Below are 22,347 nucleotides of genomic sequence, written 5' to 3'. Positions count from 1 at the left end.
CAAATGTCACTTTTCGTGAGCATATGACCAAGGCACTTTAAATAAAACCGAAATCACTATAGGTGTGCCTATAAAATTTGAGGAGTTCCCTCGTTTTCTCCAAGATCCCATCATCAGATCCTGATCTCCTGACAATGGGACCACCTGTAAAACATGCCCTTTCAAACAAAAAAAGAATTGTCAAAATCGGCCCGGCCATCTTCGAGTAATTCGGTAACATACATAAAAAATAAAAAAAAAAAAAAAAAAGGCCCCGACGAATTGAGAACCTCCTCCTTTTTTTGAAGTCGGTTAAAAATTAAATGCGATGCTTAAATATACTGCTATGATTGTATAAAATATACATATATTAGGCCTAGCATAACGTAACCGCACATTCAAAATGGCTTTTAATTATATATTGAGTATTATCATCGGCTTATTTCATATTAGGCTTATCAATTATCTATACATACAATAAAATTGGAGTGTCTGTTTGTAATATTAAATAGCCCTTTTTTACTCAATGTATATGTACGTATAGACGGTACATATACTAAAAATATAGTTTTACAATTTTTGTCCGTCTGTCTGTCTGTCTGTTTGTTTCGGCTAATCTCTGGAATGACTGGGTCGATTTTGACGGGACTTTCACTGACAGATAACTTATATGATAAGGAGTAACTTAGGCTACAATAACATTTTTTATTTGTTAAATTCAAACCCGTACAAGGTCGCGGGCACAGCTAGTTAGTAAATATAAATAATAGCATATTTGTAGGAGAGAGAAATTGCACACACAAATTAACATAAGTGTGTATTTGGTTTACAAAGGCAAACCATCTCAAGCGCGGTACGTAAATTGTGGAGAAGAGAAACGTAAAATTTAAAAGTATTACAATAAAGCTTTCAGAAGTAAGCTCTTGGTGAAAATTTTGAATAGATAACGGTATTTGGTATCGTATTGTCCTGTAACAAAGGGCATGCAAAATTTCTGCTCAATCGGCCGGAACTGATTTGAAATTCGGTTACAATATTTGATTCACAATTCGTAAGTGCACTTTAAACGCGAAGGAAATGTGTATGATATAAAATTCAAATACAAAACTGAGGTTAAAATATCCAAAACGGGACATTTTAAGTAGGATTATTTATACGTAAAAGGTTGTTTTTAATTCCCACTCTACTTACGTATAATTTAGCAACGTGTAAAATTGTTACTTTTTACTTATTATATTGAACCGACCAAGATATAAATTACTTTATGACCAATATAATAACAAAGGTGACAAAAAGGCTTTTGTTTAAGTTGAGTACATTCTATATCTTTTTTTACAAATTTATTGTTATCGATACAAAAGTCGTTTTATCTATTTTTACTAGAAACTTAATAGTAGTGCTAAAATAGTTAAAGCTTGATTTCTTTTAAACTTAGTCTCCTAACCTGGTTTTTGACCTTTATACACAACCATAAACATTCGACGTTTTTCGTCAGGAACAATTCGACTAAGATTTTATCAAAAACCATTAAAATAATTACATTAAAGAAGGTGTTTCCTTATAAATAAAAATTTTAACAAAAAGAAAAACCGACTTCAAACAAAACACTATTTTAAAACAAATGAATATGCACGAAAAAGTAATAAAAATAATTGCGTATTCAACATATTTTTTAGAGTCTTCCTAAGTAAAATGAAATGAAAAATATTAGACTACTTAAAAGTCGATTAACGATTATATCATGTAGTTATAGTTATTGGTATATTTGGAGCCGGTGTCAGCCACGGTGCCCTTGCCCCAACAATCAAAAGAAAGAAGCGATACGAGCCCCTTGATTGATCCAGTATATTATTCTGTAAAAGGTAATTTGTAAAAAACATATTTGTTAAAGTATTCTCGTATTGTTTTTTGATAGATATACTGTAGGGTTTTATTGACTGACACCGACTCCAAATATAACAATAATTATAACTACATGATATAATCGTTAATCGACTTTTAAGTAGTCTAATATTTTTCATTTCATTTTACTTAGGAAGACTAAAAAATATGTTGAATACGCAATTATTTTTATTACTTTTTCGTGCATATTCATTTGTTTTAAAATAGTGTTTTGTTAAAAGTCGGTTTTTCTTTTTGTTAAAATTTTTATTTATTTTTTGATTTTAAGTGAAGCTGATGTTGACTAACTATTTTTTTTTTAATATGGATAGATTAAGCGTTCCGTTTATATGAGTCAGAAACTACTTCGAGGACAATTTCAAAGGAAACTTACGAATAAAGTAAAAATAGACTTTCGAAAATGCGGATTTAATACGTCACGCGGCGTAAACTACAAGGATCGCTCGAAAGAGCTGTAATTGAACTCAGCAAAAAAACTTTGAAAAAGACCAACTATATTTCGTACATCATATGACATCACATCACATACACAAAATTTGATTAAAGATAGTAATAAATTCTGCCCCATATTGCACCCTAACTGCGAGCCGTATAGGAGTTCCATCACTACATAGTATAAAACAAAGTCGCTTTCTCTGTCCCTATATCTTTAAATCTACGCAACTGATTTTGATGCGGTTTTTTTTAAAAGATAGTGTGATTCAAGGGGAAGGTTTGTGTATATAATACATGAACAATATAGTAAAGGAACACTGATAATTTTAGAAGTTTGCGATGTGATGTCGTAAATAAACAAATTCTGTAGTATATTTAGTATCAGTATTGCATTGTATTATTTAATATCAGTATTACATCTAGCTACCCACCCGTGCGAAGCCCGGGTGGGTAGCTAGATGATTATAATATTCGACTATGATAATTACATAAACATAACCACATTACGGAAGGTGACTCAAATATCCAAATAACCTATAAATAAAAAATTCGACGGAGTATCACTAACGTGCTCCTCAGAATTGTTCCGTTCCCTTCCGTTCCGTTACTTTGTCATGAATCCTGTGCTCAGAACCTTACCAAACTTTCACCAAATTACCCTTGAAGTATATTTTTTATAATAAAAAAAGAATTATCAAAATTGGTTAACATGATTTTCAGTTATTCACCTATTTGTCGCGCATATACATAATGCAAATTTAAGACTTATGTCGTTTTCATATGGATCCCATCATCGGAAAAAAATGGGACCCCACGGGAAGCACTACCTTTCAAACAAAAAAAAAATTATCAAAATCCACCCAGTGAAAAGTTATGAGGTAACAAACATAAAAAAAAAAATACAGACGAATTGATAACCTCCTCCTTTTGGAAGTCGGTTGAAAACTCTTGACTTTGACATGAAATCATCCCATTCGAATAAGTATACCAAGTCTACTCATATGGAATAATGTTTACGCTTTCTGAGTAAACCTATTCAGATGAGAAGGCGATTCTAGAAATCGGACTTAAAATTATGTTGGTAAATTCAAAGAATTCAGGTATTTTCTCCAGAAAAGCGTATACCTTGTATAGTGTCCCCCACCCCCCTATGGGGGTCAAGATTGCACGTGGCGACATTCACATCGCATCCAGCCAGTACAATGTTACGCTATTAAGAGTTTTTATATTTATTTAAAAGCAGCAATAAAAAAGTGCTTAGTAACGGATTTAGTACTAAAAGTTTGAATCGTACAAATTTAGTTAATGAAGCGTTCAGACTCGAATATTACAAATTTTCAAAGAGCTATGGAATATGAGAACAATGTATTGTGCTTTATTACAACACAAAGAGCCTTACGGTTCTTTGTATGATATTCTAAGCAAACCCGAAGACAGACTAAGGATGGAATGAATCGTGAATAAAATCCGGGCAAGTAACACGAGTTTATATTTTTATTTAATTACGTTTGTGAATCATCTCGTGAGCCTAACCTTCTACTTAAAGGAAATAGGAGGAGGAGAAACATTTACAGCCTATAAAATGTTTTTTTTTTTAATATAAATTTTCCATAATCATTATTATTATACAGCCATCAAAAAGTTAACATTACAAAAACCACAGATCTGAACAAAGCGACCGACACGCTACATTAAAACAAATAACACTGTCGAAAATATTAATAAGGAAAACAACTTTTTCGATTACCGTCGTATAATATTCAAATAGATTCGAGGTATCGTATCACGGTATACACATGAGGATCGTAATTCTACAATCTTGAGAGGGTAATAAAACGGGGAATGAAAATCGGAAGACATGTAGCAGAATCGTTCAGTTTTTCAAACTTCACCACCAAAACTCGTTAAGTGAAGCGATGTGTCTGCATTAAACTTCATTTACATTGTAGCTGAAAGCTGAGATGTCTCAGTTGAATGGAACCTTCAATTTTCATTGGAAGTTAGGGGTTCAAATCTCATTGATATTACTTTAATAATAATCACTGGTAATAAAACAAATTCTTACCACCAGGTGGCCCATATGCTCGTCCACCAAACTATTCCATAAAAAAAATATTCTACTGAAAAACAGCAATACTTGTTTTTGTTGTTTTGGTTTGAAGGGTGATGATCCATTGTCAATAAAGGCGCAATGGACCACTTTAATACCAACATTTAGTGGAAAATTTTGGGAGGGTATTTACAATAAAATTGGTGACATTCTGCTGTTTTTAATTCATTTATTAATTAACACGTTTTTATAAGCATCACTTGTATCTAACTATGAATGTAACAAAATCTTGGAATCTTAATTTGACCCACATCCCGGTCTTCGATTAGGGTGAAATTTTGCACACGCTCTGATGACAATACATGACTAGCTAAGAAACGTCATCACAAATCCAATATGACGTTCTCCCCAAGATGTTGGACTGGCTGTTTAAAATCCATCGTGATACGGACATCGAATGAAAGGGTTTGCTGAACGGGATACGAAAAAAATATCACTTGACCTTTTTTTGCACAAAACGCTTGATTTGTAATTTTTGCGCACGAAAAGCGTGTTTTCTAAGTTTTTAAACTATTTAATAATTATTAAACTTTAACTTTTCAATAAATTAGTTTGTATATTGAACGGGTTGAAGCGAACGATCTACAAATCATACAAACTTGATAACGATGTCACATGACACCGAATTCATGACCAAAGTTTGTAGCCCTTCCTTGCATATACATCGATGAGATGTTTAAGGCAACAAACATTATTTTGTATTATGTATTGTTTATTAACCAAACATCACTTTACAACTGTGTTTGTTTTCAACTCACTCTCAACGCAATTCAACTTAATTACAAGTTTATATACATTTACTCACAATTGGATATTAAAAGGCTTCAATATTAAAGTTATATATTGAAATTGAGAACAAAGTCATTTTATTGAGCTCAATACAATTAATGAAAAAAAAAAAATGTTTTTATGTATAATTTACCCGTAATATACTCGGCTAAGAAAAGTTTATATAAGTATTTATATTATATTAAAAGTAAATAGAGTGGTTCCTTTTTTTTACTCCCGGGGCTCAGTTTATTGTGTATCCCACAGTATCCTCAAGGATCAATTCTTGGTCCATTTCTCTTCCTTGTTTATAAATATCATAATATAATTATAATAATATACTTGCCGCTCCTCTTAGGTGATAAACTCGAGATAGTATTGTTTGCTGACGATACTTCTTTAATTTTTAAATTAAAAAGACGTCTTTTAACGTATGACGATGTGAACAACGCTCTCTCGGAATTAAAGCATTGGTTTAATGTCAATAATTTAATGTTAAATAGTAAAAAGACAAAATGTATTAAACTCACTACTCCCAATGTAAGATGTGTCAAGACGAATGTACTTTTAAACGGGGAAGCATTAGATGTATTAGAATCAACAGAGTTCCTTGGTATGACCATAGACTCTAAGCTCCAATGGACCCCCATATAAGTAAATTGTTGAATAGACTCAGCTCTGCAGCCTATGCGGTAAAAAAGATTAGACTTTCCACAGTATTATGTCGTATGGTATCCTACTCTGGGGTAATGCAGCTGATATTAATACTATTTTTGTACTGCGGAAGAGGGCTATTCATGCAATTTAGACCTAGGCCCAAAAGATTTGTTAAGATGTAAATTTAAAGAAATTAAAATAATGACTGTCGCTTCTCAATTTGTTTTTGATAATGAAAATAAAAATGAAAAATAGTTTATTCTTTATCAAGTTGTACATACCAAATAAAGGTTGGGACCCTTTAGTGAGTATAATATAATACTCGTGAAAGAAGGACCCGCTCTTCCATAGCATACAATTCTGTCCATGTTCTTAAAAAGAATAAACTATATCTTACTATATACTAAAACTCACAATCAGTAGGTAAACTAACATTATATCAAAATAAATTTTAATTATGTGTGTATGTGTGTCTGTATTTCTCGGGAAAACTTCGAAGAGAACCGGAACAAACTTGTGTCTGAAATCTAGTCTTCGTTAAACGAAGTCTCGAATTGGGGCTGGCTAAATCTAGTCCATTTTAACCCCAAAAAGACGCAAGTTTGCGCGTTAACCGCTAAAAAACACCATTTGTCGTATCTCCACAATTTGAGAACATTCCGATAGCCGCTACAGGTAGTATCGGAATACTTGGCGTTGATATTTCGAGCCTCGTTCAGTTCCGCGGTCAATTGGAAGGCAAAGCCAAATTGTCTTCAAAAAAGCTGGGTGTGCTCAGCAAGGCGAGACAGTATTTCACGTCGGCCCATCGCCTAAAACTTTACAAGGCGCAAATTCGGCCTCACATAGAGTACTGCTCTCACCTCTGGGCGGGTGCTCCAAAGTACCAGCTCCTTCCATTTGACCGCATTCAACGTAGAACGGCTCGAGTTATCGACGATCAAGCCCTTTCTGATCTCCTTGATCCTTTGGCTTTGCGTTGAGATATTGGATCACTCTGCATCTTCTACCGAATTTTTCACGGGGAATGTTCCGAGGAATTGTTCGGATTAATCGCGGCTGCTGAATTTCACCTTCGGACATCTCGCCAAAATTCTAAGTTTCACCCGCACCACCTTGATGTCCGAAAATCCACAACAGCGCGATTCGGCGTTCTTCAAAGTCTGCAGTTTGTGAACATGCTCTGGATAAACCTAACCATTTTATTCGATTTGACAAACCACAGATCCTCGCTAAAGAACACAGATTCATTACTAGAATGATACGCGAGGCTATTGAAATTCAAAAACATCCGAACTTCGATAGAGAAGATGTTTGGAGACTTTCTAACACCTGGGATCCATTTATTAAAAATTTAAAATACCAAATCCAACAGACTGCAAGACCTAAAGATACAGTCAGTGCCTTCTGCGTGCAACCGGAACGTTACTCAAGATACCAATTGAGAAATCGTTGGCGGTAGTTGTGAATAATATTTCTTTTGTTCTCTAAATAGACAAATGCCACCTCAGTCTACCCATGACCAAGAACGCTGTAAAGTGCTCGAAACGTCGGGATGCCAAAAATAATTAGTTATAACTAGTTTTACTTCCATTCTGAATAAAAGTTTTTGACTTTGACTTACATTACATTTAAACGGAAGAATCGTTCACAGGATTCGTGATAAAATTTAAAATATAACAGAAGAACAGGTAAATAAGCTGTTATAAAATAATAAAAGAAACTATTAAATAACAACTTTCCTAAAATAGTCTTCGGCTCCTAAATATAAAATCTGCTTAAATTTAATTACTTACTGAAACATTTATCTACTTTTGACTGTCTATTGGTTAGGTCTTTGCTATACTGGAATCTGTACCCAATGCCTGATCATATAATTTACGACGAATTGTTTTGCTTCAGTTATTAAGTTACTGGGTGTTATGAAAAATCCTTTTCCTAGTTTATTTTTAATTTCTATAATTTTAAAGAAGCCCTTGGTGTCGTTATTAGAAATTTAATTGACTCTGCAATCTCAACCGCACTGATCAATTTCCAATTCCTTTGTATCCACTCTTTCTCTGTGTGATGTTGATGAAATATTATCAGGCGAATAATTTAATTGAAGTCCGTTACCCGTCTTTTGATATATTTTCTGAACTCCTTTTGGGGACTCGTTGTTCGCTTTTTTATTATTGTTGCTTTAAGTTTTCGTCTTTCTTGTCAATTAAAAATCGCGCGTCAAAATACTTAAGTATTATCTGGATTTATATTACAACAATTTTACCATTTTATGATATGATTTCTGCCTTATTATCATCAACGATTTAACTTGTTATATTAGAGTTAACAGTTTTTTTACCGATTAAATAAACACAAAACTATATAATAGATCAATGTGTGTATGTGTTAGCTGTTTTATATCAGTACTTTCAACATTTGAATAGAACTGTCAGTAATTAAGAAATTTTTAATATTATCTGCCCATTTTTATTAAAATTGATAATTTGTGTGTTTCGATTGAATTACCTGTTCTATAAATATAAGAAGGCAAATAATATGAGAATATATGTATAAGAAGTCTATATAGTCTAGAGCTTAGAACACAAACTAAATCGATGATTGCGAGTCCAAACCCAAACAAGAACCACTGAAATCTCCTCAAAGGGAGACGACGCTTAAGCTTGTTGGTCAACTAAAGTTCTTACATTCATATAATATGATAAATTCCATTTCTCAAAGCAAGGATTTGTTTCATTACTTTATTTAAAACGATTTAAAAATATATTTTAACTTTATTATAATAATTGCAATTTTCAAAATTTTCAGTGACATCAAAAACTCTCCTATGCTTCATAATTTTACTTTTATATATATCAGAACGTAACTGACTCTTCTTTATTTCACAATTATTATCACCTTTTTATGATAATAGAAGTTATGGACATTATAACGGTTGCTTCAAATTATAAAATAAATATGCGGAAACAGAGTAATACCACGCTTAACTTGAACTTACAATATTACAACACACATATCTTGCTCGACGGAAACTGTGACTCTCGACAAAAAGTAAAAAATGGAACTTAAAATTTTAAAATCTTTTTTAAAATGCAAATCGGATAATCTGCGAGTAAAAATCCTACCTTAATCTCTATACAGATATTTGTCTCCATCTAAAGACTATTAAATGCAGATTTCGAGGAAAGCAGACAGAGATATAAAGTGTACGGATAAAGTGGAGTAGAACAGTAGTAAGCCCTTGTTATTTGATAAAGGAAATTATTCAATGCTTTAAAGGTTTATACTGTAAACATTTTATTTGATATTTGTGACGTCCTGACTAATTTCGATCACGATGGCCAATCTTAAGGAAGACTAACAAAACACAGGACATATTAAAGTTCACAAGTGCAGTTTCTATTTCATCATTTTTTTTATATATATATTATCCGGTTGGGCGTATGGCTCCACTTAACCTGATGGTAAGTGGAAGAGAAGTCTAAACGCGAAGACGGCTAGTACGGACAGCAAGAATGAACTGCACTAGCCACCCTCGCCATGCCGGCCGGCAAGATGCCTCTTCACACCTCGTTGGAAAGCACCTTATAATCTCTTATAATCTTATTTAAAGCATTGGTTCTTTGAGCACATTCTAATTTTAAAAATTTCACACTTCCAATTCCAATAGTTTTAGCAAACATTTAAACGCCCTTTAAGGTCATAGGTCCTTGCTTCATATGGAATTTCATTTACAAAAAGGTTTAGTCGCGAGAGAACAACAGACAGACAAACAGAGTTACTTTCGCATTTATAACATTAATATACATAACGCGTTGCAGGATTTTCCTGTACTTCATTTTGTTCCTAATTATTCTATTTCATTCGTGAATTGAGCATAGCACGTGTCAAATCATAATGAAGCCAGGATGGGCAACTAGTATCAAAGTATGATATTTATATTTTATAGCAAGTAAAATAAAACATTTTATATTTTGTAAATTATATCATAATTGTTGATAAATGTGATCTCGAATAGATCTTGACAGTTTATTCCCCGAGGCTTATTTTGGACATTCCTTCATGTCCCGAAAACAAAGTAATAATTTTAGACAAAACAATGTCAAAACAAACATTGCTTTAGCTGATATTTATTACTTGGAATAAATTAACTAGTTGTATAATCACTTGGGACGGATAAACATATTTGATAATACGTCAAACAAATAAAACAAACTCATTACTCATATGTTTTGTATGAACAAACTCGAAACTCAGCTTAGAACGTGGTTGCGAAATAAGATAGCTTTTAATAACTAGAACTATATTTATTTACAATTTTGAATGCATTGTCCACATAATGGTTTTTTGCAAATATCACACATATTATTGGATTTATTCTTACAATTAAAAGTAGATCAGTTGCGCCTTTTTCCAGTAGCTACGGCTGACTGCCTCGGTATTGCTGGTTGTATTGAACCAATGGTAGAAGAGTGCTCCAACATACTGCTGAGTTCAAAAGCTAGTTGGAGTATAAAATCTCTTATACTCACTTTGTTGCTTGTCACTTCTTGTTATAAAATGCATGCATTTATAACAGCAAGGTCTAATATATTATAAAAAAAACTTGTACCTGCCATCGTCTCGATGCTGCTTTGACGCTGTATTTTCTGGCCATTTGGTCAACAACATCAACACCATATTTAGTAGAGTTATAAAATGTAAGGGTTTTTTCTTCAAGGTACTTTCATCCACTTGAGTATTATTATGCAGTATGCTGACTAATAATACATTTTTTGATTTTTTCGCTTGATAAATGGTCAATGAACATTGGTCATCGTCTGTCTTCAAAACAATTGTTTCATATAAATTTAAATTTAGATTTTGGCGTAGGGAGGAATGCCACGTCTTACTCTATTTACGGTGCCTTCTCTTCTGAATTCCTTACTTTCATTTACTTTCCACATTTTCACCCTCACCGCCTGACTGATCCTCAGGCAATGATTGTAAAGATAATAATATTTGATGGTCGCTCAGCGTAGACATTGTAAAATAGCGAAATAACATTGTTTTGCAGCATGAAGGTAACAGTTGGTATGATTCTATACAATTAGTTTCACATGTAACATCCACAGCTATAAAAGAATAATGTAAATATTAAGACCTAACTTCAAATGGATACTGTTTATCTTAGTAAACGCTGCTTGGGTCAAATGACCCGGCACCGTCTTTGAAGGTAAATGTTATGTTTATTTAATACAGGATGATAATATAACAATAACATCAACAATACATTGAAATATAAACCATTTCATTAAAAGTCACGGAAGGACATAGCACCAAAACTAATAGTTTCGAAATTATCGAACGATAAACTTCAATGGGTCATAAGATCCCTGCCCGCCTTTCAAGTGATAATAATATTCAAACACAACGTTTTCAAATCAAAACTCGGTATACATTAAGAAAAATCAATCATCATAATCTTGTAGCTTAATACCTATACACTAAAGATGTCTCAGTCGAAATCCGTGCTTCGTAAAATACCTTTTTTCGCGTTGTTTGCTTCATGTCCTTTGTAAAAGTTAATTTACCTACACTTGTTTCACAAATAACATTGTTTGGACAACATTTACGTTTCCTGAGGGCCATCCTTGTTTGTACTCTACGGGGATTACAGCTCGATTTATGTTGCCACAGTGGAAACAATTTACATTAAGATTCATTCCATGGAATGTTAAAGTACTTAACTGTTATTATTTTTTCTCGTAATTATCATTGACCACTTGATTATTTAAATCAAACCGAATTTATTAATACGATTCAAAAATAATAAACTAAAAAAATGCTTATAAAAAACCCAAAAGAATATGATCACATAACTAAATAGTTACATTTATTTAAAATACGTATGTGTGAGCTGTATAATGGTGTTTACGAATTAATATGAAAATTAGATTATTATTACCAATTAATTAACCATATAAAGTCAAAGCAAAAACAAACATTATTTTGAATACGTCTTGTTAATTGTTATAAACTCCTTAAAAATATGAATACCGTAATGATAGTTTTTGTGTATTTTAGATCTTATTTGATTATTGATTTTTATAGCGGCCTCTGGAATTGAAATAATAGACAAGACTTACATCGACAACACACACAACACAGCATGCCTATACCATAATACCATCAAACAAATTTACACCATACTAGAATAAATAAATTTACGGGATGGTCTTTGAAAGCCTGTTCCGATGGGTACCAATTCATCAGCTATTACCAAACAGTAATTCTTTGTATTGCTGTGTTGTGTGAAAGATAAGTGCACCAGTGTATTTAAAGGCACAGGGGACATAACATTGTAGCTGTTAAGATTAGTGTCGCATTGGTGTGATGAACAAAGACGACCATATATTATGTACTTTCAGTAGACCCATTTCCATGTCTATCTATTACGTAAAAAAAGACTTAAGCGTCTGATAGTGGAAATAACAGCATCCCCATGACTATTGCATCCGTTATTTTCATTTCTCCTACTGCGACTCATTTCACAAATAATAGGATTTCCTGACTGAATTTGCTAATATCTGTTTAGATGTCGGTTAATCGGAAATGACCGAAAGAAGTTGTAAACTAAATAATATTTTACTGGCGTTATCAAACCCAGGACATTTGTTTTTTTAACCATAAAGAAATCCTGATGAAAAGAACACAATAATGTAAGTGTACAAATCAACCCAAAAAATATTCTCTGTAGCAATAGTAATCCAAATGTGAGGATTACTTGTTTCGCAGAACCATAAAAATGGAAAATAAAAACAATCCGTCGCAATTTCATGAATGCTACAATACGAATTGTAAATTAAATTGTATCGGTTCTCTACAGCCTTTGATCTCTAGACTCGTGTCTCAATTGGAATTAGTTTGAGCAAGACTTTTCAAATGGGTTTTAAAAACTTCATCCAAATTATACATAAACAACATTTTAAACGAAATTTTCTTTGTCATCTTTCATATTGCTTTCAGACTCGAGTTTTTATAATTTTATCGGACTCATTGCATAACAGTCAGATTCCATTGCAATAAGTACCGACATAGATACTTTTATCATTATTTTTTTTATTATTGATTTACCGATTTACAACAAGATATTTTAAGTTGATGTAAGTAAAAGTGACCATCACGTGTAAAATATTCTTCCAAATGTTGAAAAATTTTCGCCGACATAATTTTATGTACCATTGAACTAATATTTGTATGCAGGAATATTTAATGTACAATTGCATAATCTACCATATACTACGAGGCTGTTACAGATGCATCTGCTATGAATAAAAAGTGTCGGTAAAGGTACTCAAAATTTTACTGTTGAGTTGTACAGTATTATGTTGTTTTTCGTTAAATAGTTTTTACTAGACCGGCTTTAATTAGAAAAAGTCACTTGCTAAAATATCCCCGAAAACTTTATAACTAAATACAAAACAACTTACAAAAATAATAGCCGTCAAACTTCTACAATCCTATTTGCTTTTGACAACACAAAAGTTTTGCTGGAAACCAAGTTCATTTAAAAAATTCTAATTAGTTGTCCAAAAAATCTGCTTACCACAAGAGACCATAATTTTACTTCAGTCAGTTTTAATTACTTTGTATCAAAAAATGTTTTTATTAATTATTATTTAAATATTAAACTAAAACATTTTAAGCTAGGTAAGTTAAAATTTTCTATATGTTAATAAAATGTTTAACTAAACTCAACAAAGACATTTGATGACTTCTATTATTCGACAATTGATCCTTCAAATTCATCATATTATTCTGACATTCTTGCTCCTGTGAGAACAACTGAGGAAGTTATAGTTAGAATCTGTATTTGTCCTCTTCCCCTTTGTTCCTCTACAATAAAACTCATCACTCTTAATCACATGTGCTTCTTTTGTTTTTCTTGTGTAAGAAGTAATTCGGTTTTGTCATTATAATTTAATTTGGGTAGAGGAAGAAGGCAAAATACATTATTTTTGAGATCTTGGTTTTAAAAATTGTAATAGTTTTCGTTCGTACAAGAAATATGGTTAAGAGTTTTGGTGCGTTTTATCGAGACTGTAATAGATTTATTTTATCCTATCTCCTATTTTATGCCTGAAGACGTTTTTAATATCTATCGTACCTAACCTTGTTATTATTTTATTATTTTTAAAATCTTACTGTTATAGTAAAAGTACTTTGCAATCTTTCGATATACGAGTGCTTCAGAAAAGCTTCAGACTAAATAATAACATCAAGAAGAAGCTTATAGGTGTTTGCCTTCTCTGATTTCTGCTGCTCAAGGCAGTAGATTCGGCTATTAAAGTAACCGCTTTTTTTTCTCTGTATCCCTTAGCAATACACGAGCGCACTCGACGTTTGCTATTTGCCTGTCACACGTTTGAATATTATGTCACAGTACTGAAGTCCGTGTATTCCTGTATAGTACGACATACCTTAGATGTAGCATCGGCAAAATTCGTAAAACCGATCAAATCCGAATTGAGTACGCTATCCCACATCATCAATATATATTTCTCAAGCGAATATGATCTTTGCACAAACGTAATAACTTGTAATATCATATGACGTAATGTATTCGTCAATTTGACACGTCGATTTACATGCACTTGCTTTCTCTGACGCGAGAATCTATAGCGACAAATAGCATCGAATGGCGCGATAGGGAGCTATTTCTATTGGTTGTGTAAATCGGCAGTAATAGGTTTTATTTTCATTCCATTGTATTTTCCAATGCTACGTCTAATTTGTGTCGTACTATACGTCTATCAAGATGTACCTATCAAATATTTGCAGGACACGATATTCGGTTGTAAGTTGTTGCTAATTTTATTTTGTTTTCCAAAAGTTTTGTTTTTCAATACCTTAACGGACAACAATTTCTAGTACTGTTTTCTTTGTAGCTCGTAGAAAACAAGTTACAAAGAAAACAGTGGGTAAACGTGCACTGCGACGACACTTAATTAACCCAAAAAGTATAAAACGTATAACAGGAATTAAAACAAATAATATTTTGTCAGTAAAGGAAATTTAAATTCCTTACAAAATGTATTAGTATTTTTGCTACTTATTTATTAATTTCATTATTATTACTAACACAATGAACAAATAAAAAAATCGTAGGTATTAAGTTTTTAACTGTTCTATTTCAAATATAATTATTATATTAATGGCATATAAAGTTTGATCATCACCACCCATCTAAAATGATTTAAAATAAAAACTAACATAATAATATAAATTTTATGAATTTGTGCTTTTATTTTAAACGTATATATAATAAAAAGCCACCATCGGTTGCAAATATAAGTTTCTTTTTTATTATTACATATATCCATAAAACAATATAAATTTATGACCTTTTTGAACTTTACTGTATTCGCATAAATTTTTAGTACATAATATAAAAGAAGTACATGAAGAGCTCCATTTCGCTATAAATTCAAAATGTTTTGATCATATATGCTGGGATAGAATATTTCGCGATGAAATAATTTTACAGCACCATTAGTAGTGTTATAAAGTTATTTGCTTTAAATAATACCAGCGAACCTATTTTAACGTAAATAAATTTTCATCGTGTTTAAGCAATCGCAACATATTTTGTTCTAGCTGAGACTTACGGTTTTATTACCCAAATTACAATTTAAATAAAAGATTAAACATAACTACACGATAAATTTTGACTAAAAACTTAAAATTAACATTTCAATATTTACAAAACAACACTCAGTTTGTAATCTCTTAGATTTTTTAACGAGAACTCATAACAAACCTTTGTCTTTCGTTACATTAACTCTTAGTGGAGTATATCATTTTTCGTAGCTCCTCTAATACCTTTAAATAGATAGAAGGAATCACATAATCCCACCCACTCTAACCCACTTACGTAATAAGAGAATGTCATCTTATAAAGTATACCATAATCTGTGTGGACAATGTGTTTGCTATTCATGTCCACTTGTATGAAACCCTGACGCCACATTCTAATGGCGCCTTTAGTGTACATAAATATTTATACTCGAATACGACGGATTCAGAGAGATTATTAAATGGGTGTAAGTACTTGTGTACTTAATACGTGTAACTATCGTTGGTACCTTCACCCATAGATTGCTTAAATAACGCCATCAATCATTTTATAATAAAATGAAACACAAAAACGTCTTAAAAATGTATATTAAAATAAATAAATATTAATGTGGATCATTAAGCTAAGTTTCGTAATCCACTCCGATCTTCCTTATAGGCGATAATAATATCCACTGTTTATATCTTTAATTGTAGTTGTGATGGATATGCCTTATAAAAGTTTCTTTAAAATAATTGAAAAAAAAAACATATAGTCTATCTTTTTCATGAATTAACTATTACTGCTCAAAATTATAGTTTCTTGGCAGAACCGATATTCCGAACCGGCGGTAACCTTTTGGAATAAAGCATATTTTAAAGTTTTTTTACATCAACAAATTATAAAAGAAATACAAAACAGCATTGTATAAATTATACATGACAAAAGTTGTTACTTTATTTTTATTATAAATGTGTGGGTTCGTTTAAAACGCTACGTGAAATAAACTTGCACGTCACATCTTGTGATTTGAGTATATTTGCATACGACCGGCATAATTATATCCGACCGAATCTTATGCAAATATCGCCAGATTTAACGACGCCCATATATCCTTTACCCTTCTAGTTTTGTTTGCGCGAACCCAATTCAAATACATCATTGTTGTCAATACTCATGGCATTACGAAGGTTTAGGCAGACTGTCGTTTGTTAAGACAAATAAATTCTATTTACATAGACGTCAGTATTATAACTATTGTCAACTAGGTGTTTACCGCGGATTTTCCCGCGTGGAAGTGAAATATATCTACAGATTAACGTAAAATATGATTCATATATCCACTTATTTAAAATCAATATTCGAAACCTAAAGCTTCATGTTTTTAAATTAAAAAATGACAGAATTCCATATATACGTTCAACCTATATGTCAACCATGTATGTTACGGGTGTAGTATATTCCAAATTCCTTCCTTAGCTGTGTGTGTAATATAGTAGTCACTCACACACCAAATTTCAAGGCCTTAACTTTAATACTTTAATATACTCGGCAATAATAAATCAGTTAATCAGATTTAGTTATTTTACATATGTATAAAGATTATTATTAATACATATCGCATTAGTCTAGATTCCAGTAGGTAACTTAGAAGTTAATGTTCGGATTTAATCCGTAGGTAGTTTACATCGGAGTGTGTCCTTATGACATTTGGTCACTAGAGAAGAGGGTAAAAAGTTTTAAAAATAAATCCTCGACTTTCTAACATAGATGAATCGGGCATTTAAGGAAAATTGCCGGATTTTTTATAGAACTATAACTCATAAAGCCAAAAAACAAGTAACATTTTATTTCATACTAGTGGCATTAAGGTGACGTTATTTTTAATTAATATTGAGTTTGGTATTTATTTAGCTTTATGTTTTATACATCTGCTATGTAGATAATTCAGTACATAGCTACAACAGCAGTTACCATTTTGCGAGTTGAGTTTGCTGTGTATATTGTAATGAAAATGCAATATATCTTTGCATTTTTGTCCTAGTCTTACCTCTGGTGACAATTTATATAAAACAAATAAAGAAAGCTAAAAAAATCAAACAGGGGTAATTTTTTATTTTACCAACTTTTTGTCCGAGGCACGACAGAACTGCTACATAATATTAAAAATTCATATTTCCATGTATTTATTTATTAACTTACATTTTTATTATTATATGCAGTGGACAGATAACTGGATTTTAAATAATAACATAGCATATTGCGTTATTGCGTTACACTTTTTTCAGTAATAAATAATTCATGTTTTAGGTCTAAATATAAGTTAAATAATTAACACAGTTATGTAAATTTGTTACAGAATATATCAATCCTGGTGGTGCTTTTATACAGTTGGAGGATTGGTGTTAACGCCAAAAGATATAAGGAACTTGACGATGTCTATTACGGTGAGTTATTTGTCTCTATATTCACAAGAACGGTATCTAATGAAGAGGGTCAGTCAATTAAACACTGTATAATTACTTTCTCGAATTATAATAATATTATATTACAAAAATTTATGGCTGTGTCGTCGTTGAGCGCTCAGACCAGAGTGCCTGCCGTTATCCAACCGTTCTCAACTATGATCAAGTCGTCGCTGTGATTGGTGAACGCTTCTGATTGGCTATCGCAAATTTAGTCAAATTAACATCCAATAATCGAAATATTAATTGTTCGGATAAAAATACAACGTTTTACATATTATGTATACATATAAAAATTTTAACAAAAATATCTATCAAAAACTTAGACTATGTCGTATGTTTGCAATTTAATATTCACCCACTTTCAAACTTCTTGAAAATTTTCATAACTTAGCAAAGGAATTTTTCGTATTTCAAACACTTAAAATTAAAAAAAAAACTATTTTAAATTTCGAACATCACTATAAAAAAAATATAATCTCATTGATTTTTTTTTATATGTAAGTAGGTACACTTTTGAAAATTAATAACTGCTGATGATGAAAAGGGTTCGTAACACAAAACCAATTTGCAAAATTGTCAATATTAATCCGGGCTATTTTTATTTCTTTTGATAGTAATGAAACCAAATACGCTTATTGATAATATTGATCTTTGGTCTTCATTATCTAATAGGGCACAGCGACTACTTTACAAATCCATAAAATTGTACATGTTAATTCAGCTCAATATTTACAAAAAAGTTATTTGTACCAGCAGCTGGTAGCCCGAGGCCGCATTCATTTTAATTTCTTATAAATCTATGAAAGGTTAATTAAATTCATTCGAATAAACTTGACCTAAGTTATTTTCATTGTTACTGTCATTTCAAACTGACTTGGGTAATATAATGAAATAGTAATAGTAACATCCCCATAGCTTTGAGGATTATAATAGCAGGACAAAGGGTATTGCGCAACGCAATACCCGAGGACGTACTTTGAATTTTACTATTCACGAATATTTTGATATTTAGTTAGGCGGCAGTTTTTGATTTGACCTTCAATAAGTAAATGTATTACAACGGATAAATTAATTTGAATTTCATTTTAAGAATACTTGATTAGACTTGCTTATATTTTCGTCATTTTAATTATATTAAAATTTGTCTATTACATTTTTTTACTTGGAAAAAAGCTGCCTCATTGGTTTAGTGCCTAGAAGACAGAATACCAGATTCTGAGTCCTAGGTCGGGAAATTCGGTGTCTTAATGTGTGCACTCGCGTCCCTCGGAAAGCATTTCCCTCTGGTTCTGCATGAATGAATACTCTCCGGTCGCGTTGGATTTGCCATGCCATTGAACTAAGAGAAGAGAAAAGAGAGAGCGCCTGTGTTTTGCATTAACACTTGTGCTCTATAATGCTAAATCATAGATTGGACTTTTTGAGTTAACTGCCGTGAACGATATCGGTTAGGTGTCGTCTAACTGATATCATTTATCGTCAGGATTCATCATGATAGATTTGATTCTCTCTCTCTCTCTCTCTTGGTATTTCATTTTTGAGTTATTTTAAATTTGCTTCTTCTTTGATTAAAAACATTATTGGTGGCAAAGCTTTGTTGAAGCTAGGTATAGGTAGAACCAAACTTATCATATATTCTGCTGCCAAGTAGCGATACTTAGTATTTTTGTTTTCCGGTACCAGCGATCCGATATCTGATACTAAACATACTACACAATTTGTTTATTTACTACATCACATTAGAAACTTCTTAAATTCTCAGTGTTTCTTTACTATATTGTCATATAAAAACTTTCTTCTCAATCACTCTATTTATTAAAAAAATCACATGCAAATCAGTTGAGTAATTTTAAAGAAACTTGCGAATAAAGCAAAACCAACTATATTTCGTACATCATATGACATCACATCACATACACAAAATTTGATTAAAGATAGTAAGAAATTCTGCCCCATATCGCACCCTAACTGCGAGCCGTATAGGAGTTCCATCACTACATAGTATAAAACAAAGTCGCTTTCTCTGTCCCTATATCTTTAAATCTACGCAACGGATTTTGATGCGGTTTTTTTTAAAAGATAGTGTGATTCAAGGGGAAGGTTTGTGTATATAAAACATGAACAATATAGTAAAGAAACACTGATAATTTTAGAAGTTTGCGATGTGATATCGTATATAAACAAATTCTGTAGTATATTTAGTATCAGTATTGCACCCGTGCGAAGCCGGGGTGGGTAGCTAGTTGATTATAATATTCGACTATGATAATTACATAAACATAACCACATTACGGAAGGTGACTCAAATATCCAAATAACCTATAAATAAAAGATTCGACCGAGTATCGCTAACGTGCTCCTCAGAATTGTTCCGTTCCCTTCCGTTCCGTTACTTTGTCATGGATCCTGTGCTCAGAACCTTACCAAACTTTCACCAAATTACCCTTGAAGTATATATTTTATAATAAAAAAAGAATTATCAAAATTGGTTAACGTGATTTTCAGTTATTCACCTATTTGTCGCGCATATACATAATGCAAATTTAAGACTTATGTCGTTTTCACATGGATACCATCATCGGAAAAAAAAATAAAAAAAATGGGACCCCACGGGAAGCACTACCTTTCAAACAAAAAAAAAATTATCAAAATCGGTCCACCCAGTGAAAAGTCATGAGGTAACAAACATAAAAAAAAAAAAAAAATACAGACGAATTGATAACCTCCTCCTGTTGGAAGTCGGTTGAAAAGTTTTTGTTTACCCTAAGTAGGTTTTACTATTATTGTATAAATGTTTGTACATAGATAAGTTGTGGAATATTTTAATTAAAATCCCATTTATTCTTTTAAATATTACTTACTAGTTAAGGGACTGCTCGAGATAATAGTATATATTCATTTTTTGAGTTTGAATAAAATCAATGAAAAAATAATAATAAATGAGGTTATAATAAAAATAGTATAGATTTTAACCGTTATCATATTTCTTCTATCAAATCATACAAAAAGATCGAAATGTAACAGACCTATTAATGTACATATTACAAAACTATTAACTGTATCTCTTCTTGCTGAATATATGTAGATTGGAAACATTGTTATCGTCGATCGACCCGTTCGTTCGTGTAACTTTCCTTGTACCCCTATTCTAGAATAGACGGATGGCTCAGTAAATTTACGCCGCAGCTCTTGGAATTTATAAGTTTTACCGCAAAGGTGCAATTAAAGAAGAAAATAACGTTAAAATTAAAATTAAACCATTCCTAATAAATAAAACTTTAATAAATTTTATCGTATGAACTGTAACTCCGATACTATATTTTATAGTCTGGTCTCATAATTCCAAAGATAACGTCTCATAATTTACTGCCTTAATTATCTTTGGGAGTTGATGTCCATAAACTCAGTTCTCAGAATGACACTCGGAATAGAAATTGTGGATTAAATGCATACCGTAGATCTCATAGTTCTTTAGAGCTAATTTAAAGTGTGCTATTTTTCAATCATATTAAGTGTTATGAGGGTTTGTAAACGGAATCAAGGATGGCGAATAGGAAACTAATCTGTATCGAAAAAACGAAAGGCCTATACGCCACATAATGTAACATCCATTTTTTTAATATACAACGTCTTCAGTTCAATCGTAAATAAAAATACATATATTTATAATGAGTATATAGTTCTAATACACATTGTATATATGTGTTCTGTTCTGTCATAGTGTACGCTTAGTACCTGTAAATAGTTGTACAATTGCCAAGATAATTTTGAAATGCAATTATTAAGGGCGAATTAGACTATTTAGACTAGGGACAGCGACAAAAATATTTTAAGTTGTATTTTAAAAGATCAAGATCTTTTGCAATTAGTAATTTTTGTGATGATATCGACTTAGAAATTATTGTGGTTGTTCACATTGATTTGTTTAATTTTTAATGATTGGTATAAAATAACTGTTTTTAGAATAATAATATACAGTAAAGACTTATTGAGATAGTTAATGAGTATTGGCGCTAACATGCCGCGTGATGTGATCATGATGAGGGATCGTAGGTACTCAACTTTATAAAACATATACCTAAATTTCACTCGTATGAGTGCTCTCGACGACTTGTTGTTAGTAAGTAGTTATTAGCCACAACAGACAACCAGAATAACATGTAAGAAAATAGTGTTAACAGCAATAGGAAATAAATAATTAAATATTCGACAACATCACATACATTACTCTGATCCCAATGTAAGTAGTTAAAGCACTAGTGTTATGGAAAATCAGAAGTAACGATGGTACCACAAACATGACCAAGACATTATAGAAATTTAAAGAACTTTTTTCTACATCGACTTCGCCGGGAATCGAACCTGGGACCTCGGAGTGGCGTACCAATCAGAACTGGTGCACACACTACTCGATAATGGAGCAACAGGAA

The 22,347-nt window shown here is 31.8% G+C and overlaps 1 protein-coding gene across 1 annotated transcript in view; it reads left to right on the top strand.

The window, feature by feature from the left end:
• The window catches only part of LOC124544472, a 66,070-nt gene that overhangs the window by 3,792 nt on the left and 39,931 nt on the right, over nt 1–22,347 (top strand). Inside the window, exon 3 of the mRNA XM_047123043.1 lies at nt 17,809–17,896. Within this exon, the coding sequence (XP_046978999.1) occupies nt 17,809–17,896 (88 nt within the window). The remainder of the gene's footprint in view (nt 1–17,808; nt 17,897–22,347) is intronic.

This window comes from Vanessa cardui, chromosome 4 (assembly GCF_905220365.1).
Source record: "Vanessa cardui chromosome 4, ilVanCard2.1, whole genome shotgun sequence".
Taxonomy (NCBI): domain Eukaryota; kingdom Metazoa; phylum Arthropoda; class Insecta; order Lepidoptera; family Nymphalidae; genus Vanessa; species Vanessa cardui.
Note: the sequence above shows the minus strand (reverse complement) of the source record. Positions and strands in the feature narration are given on the sequence as shown.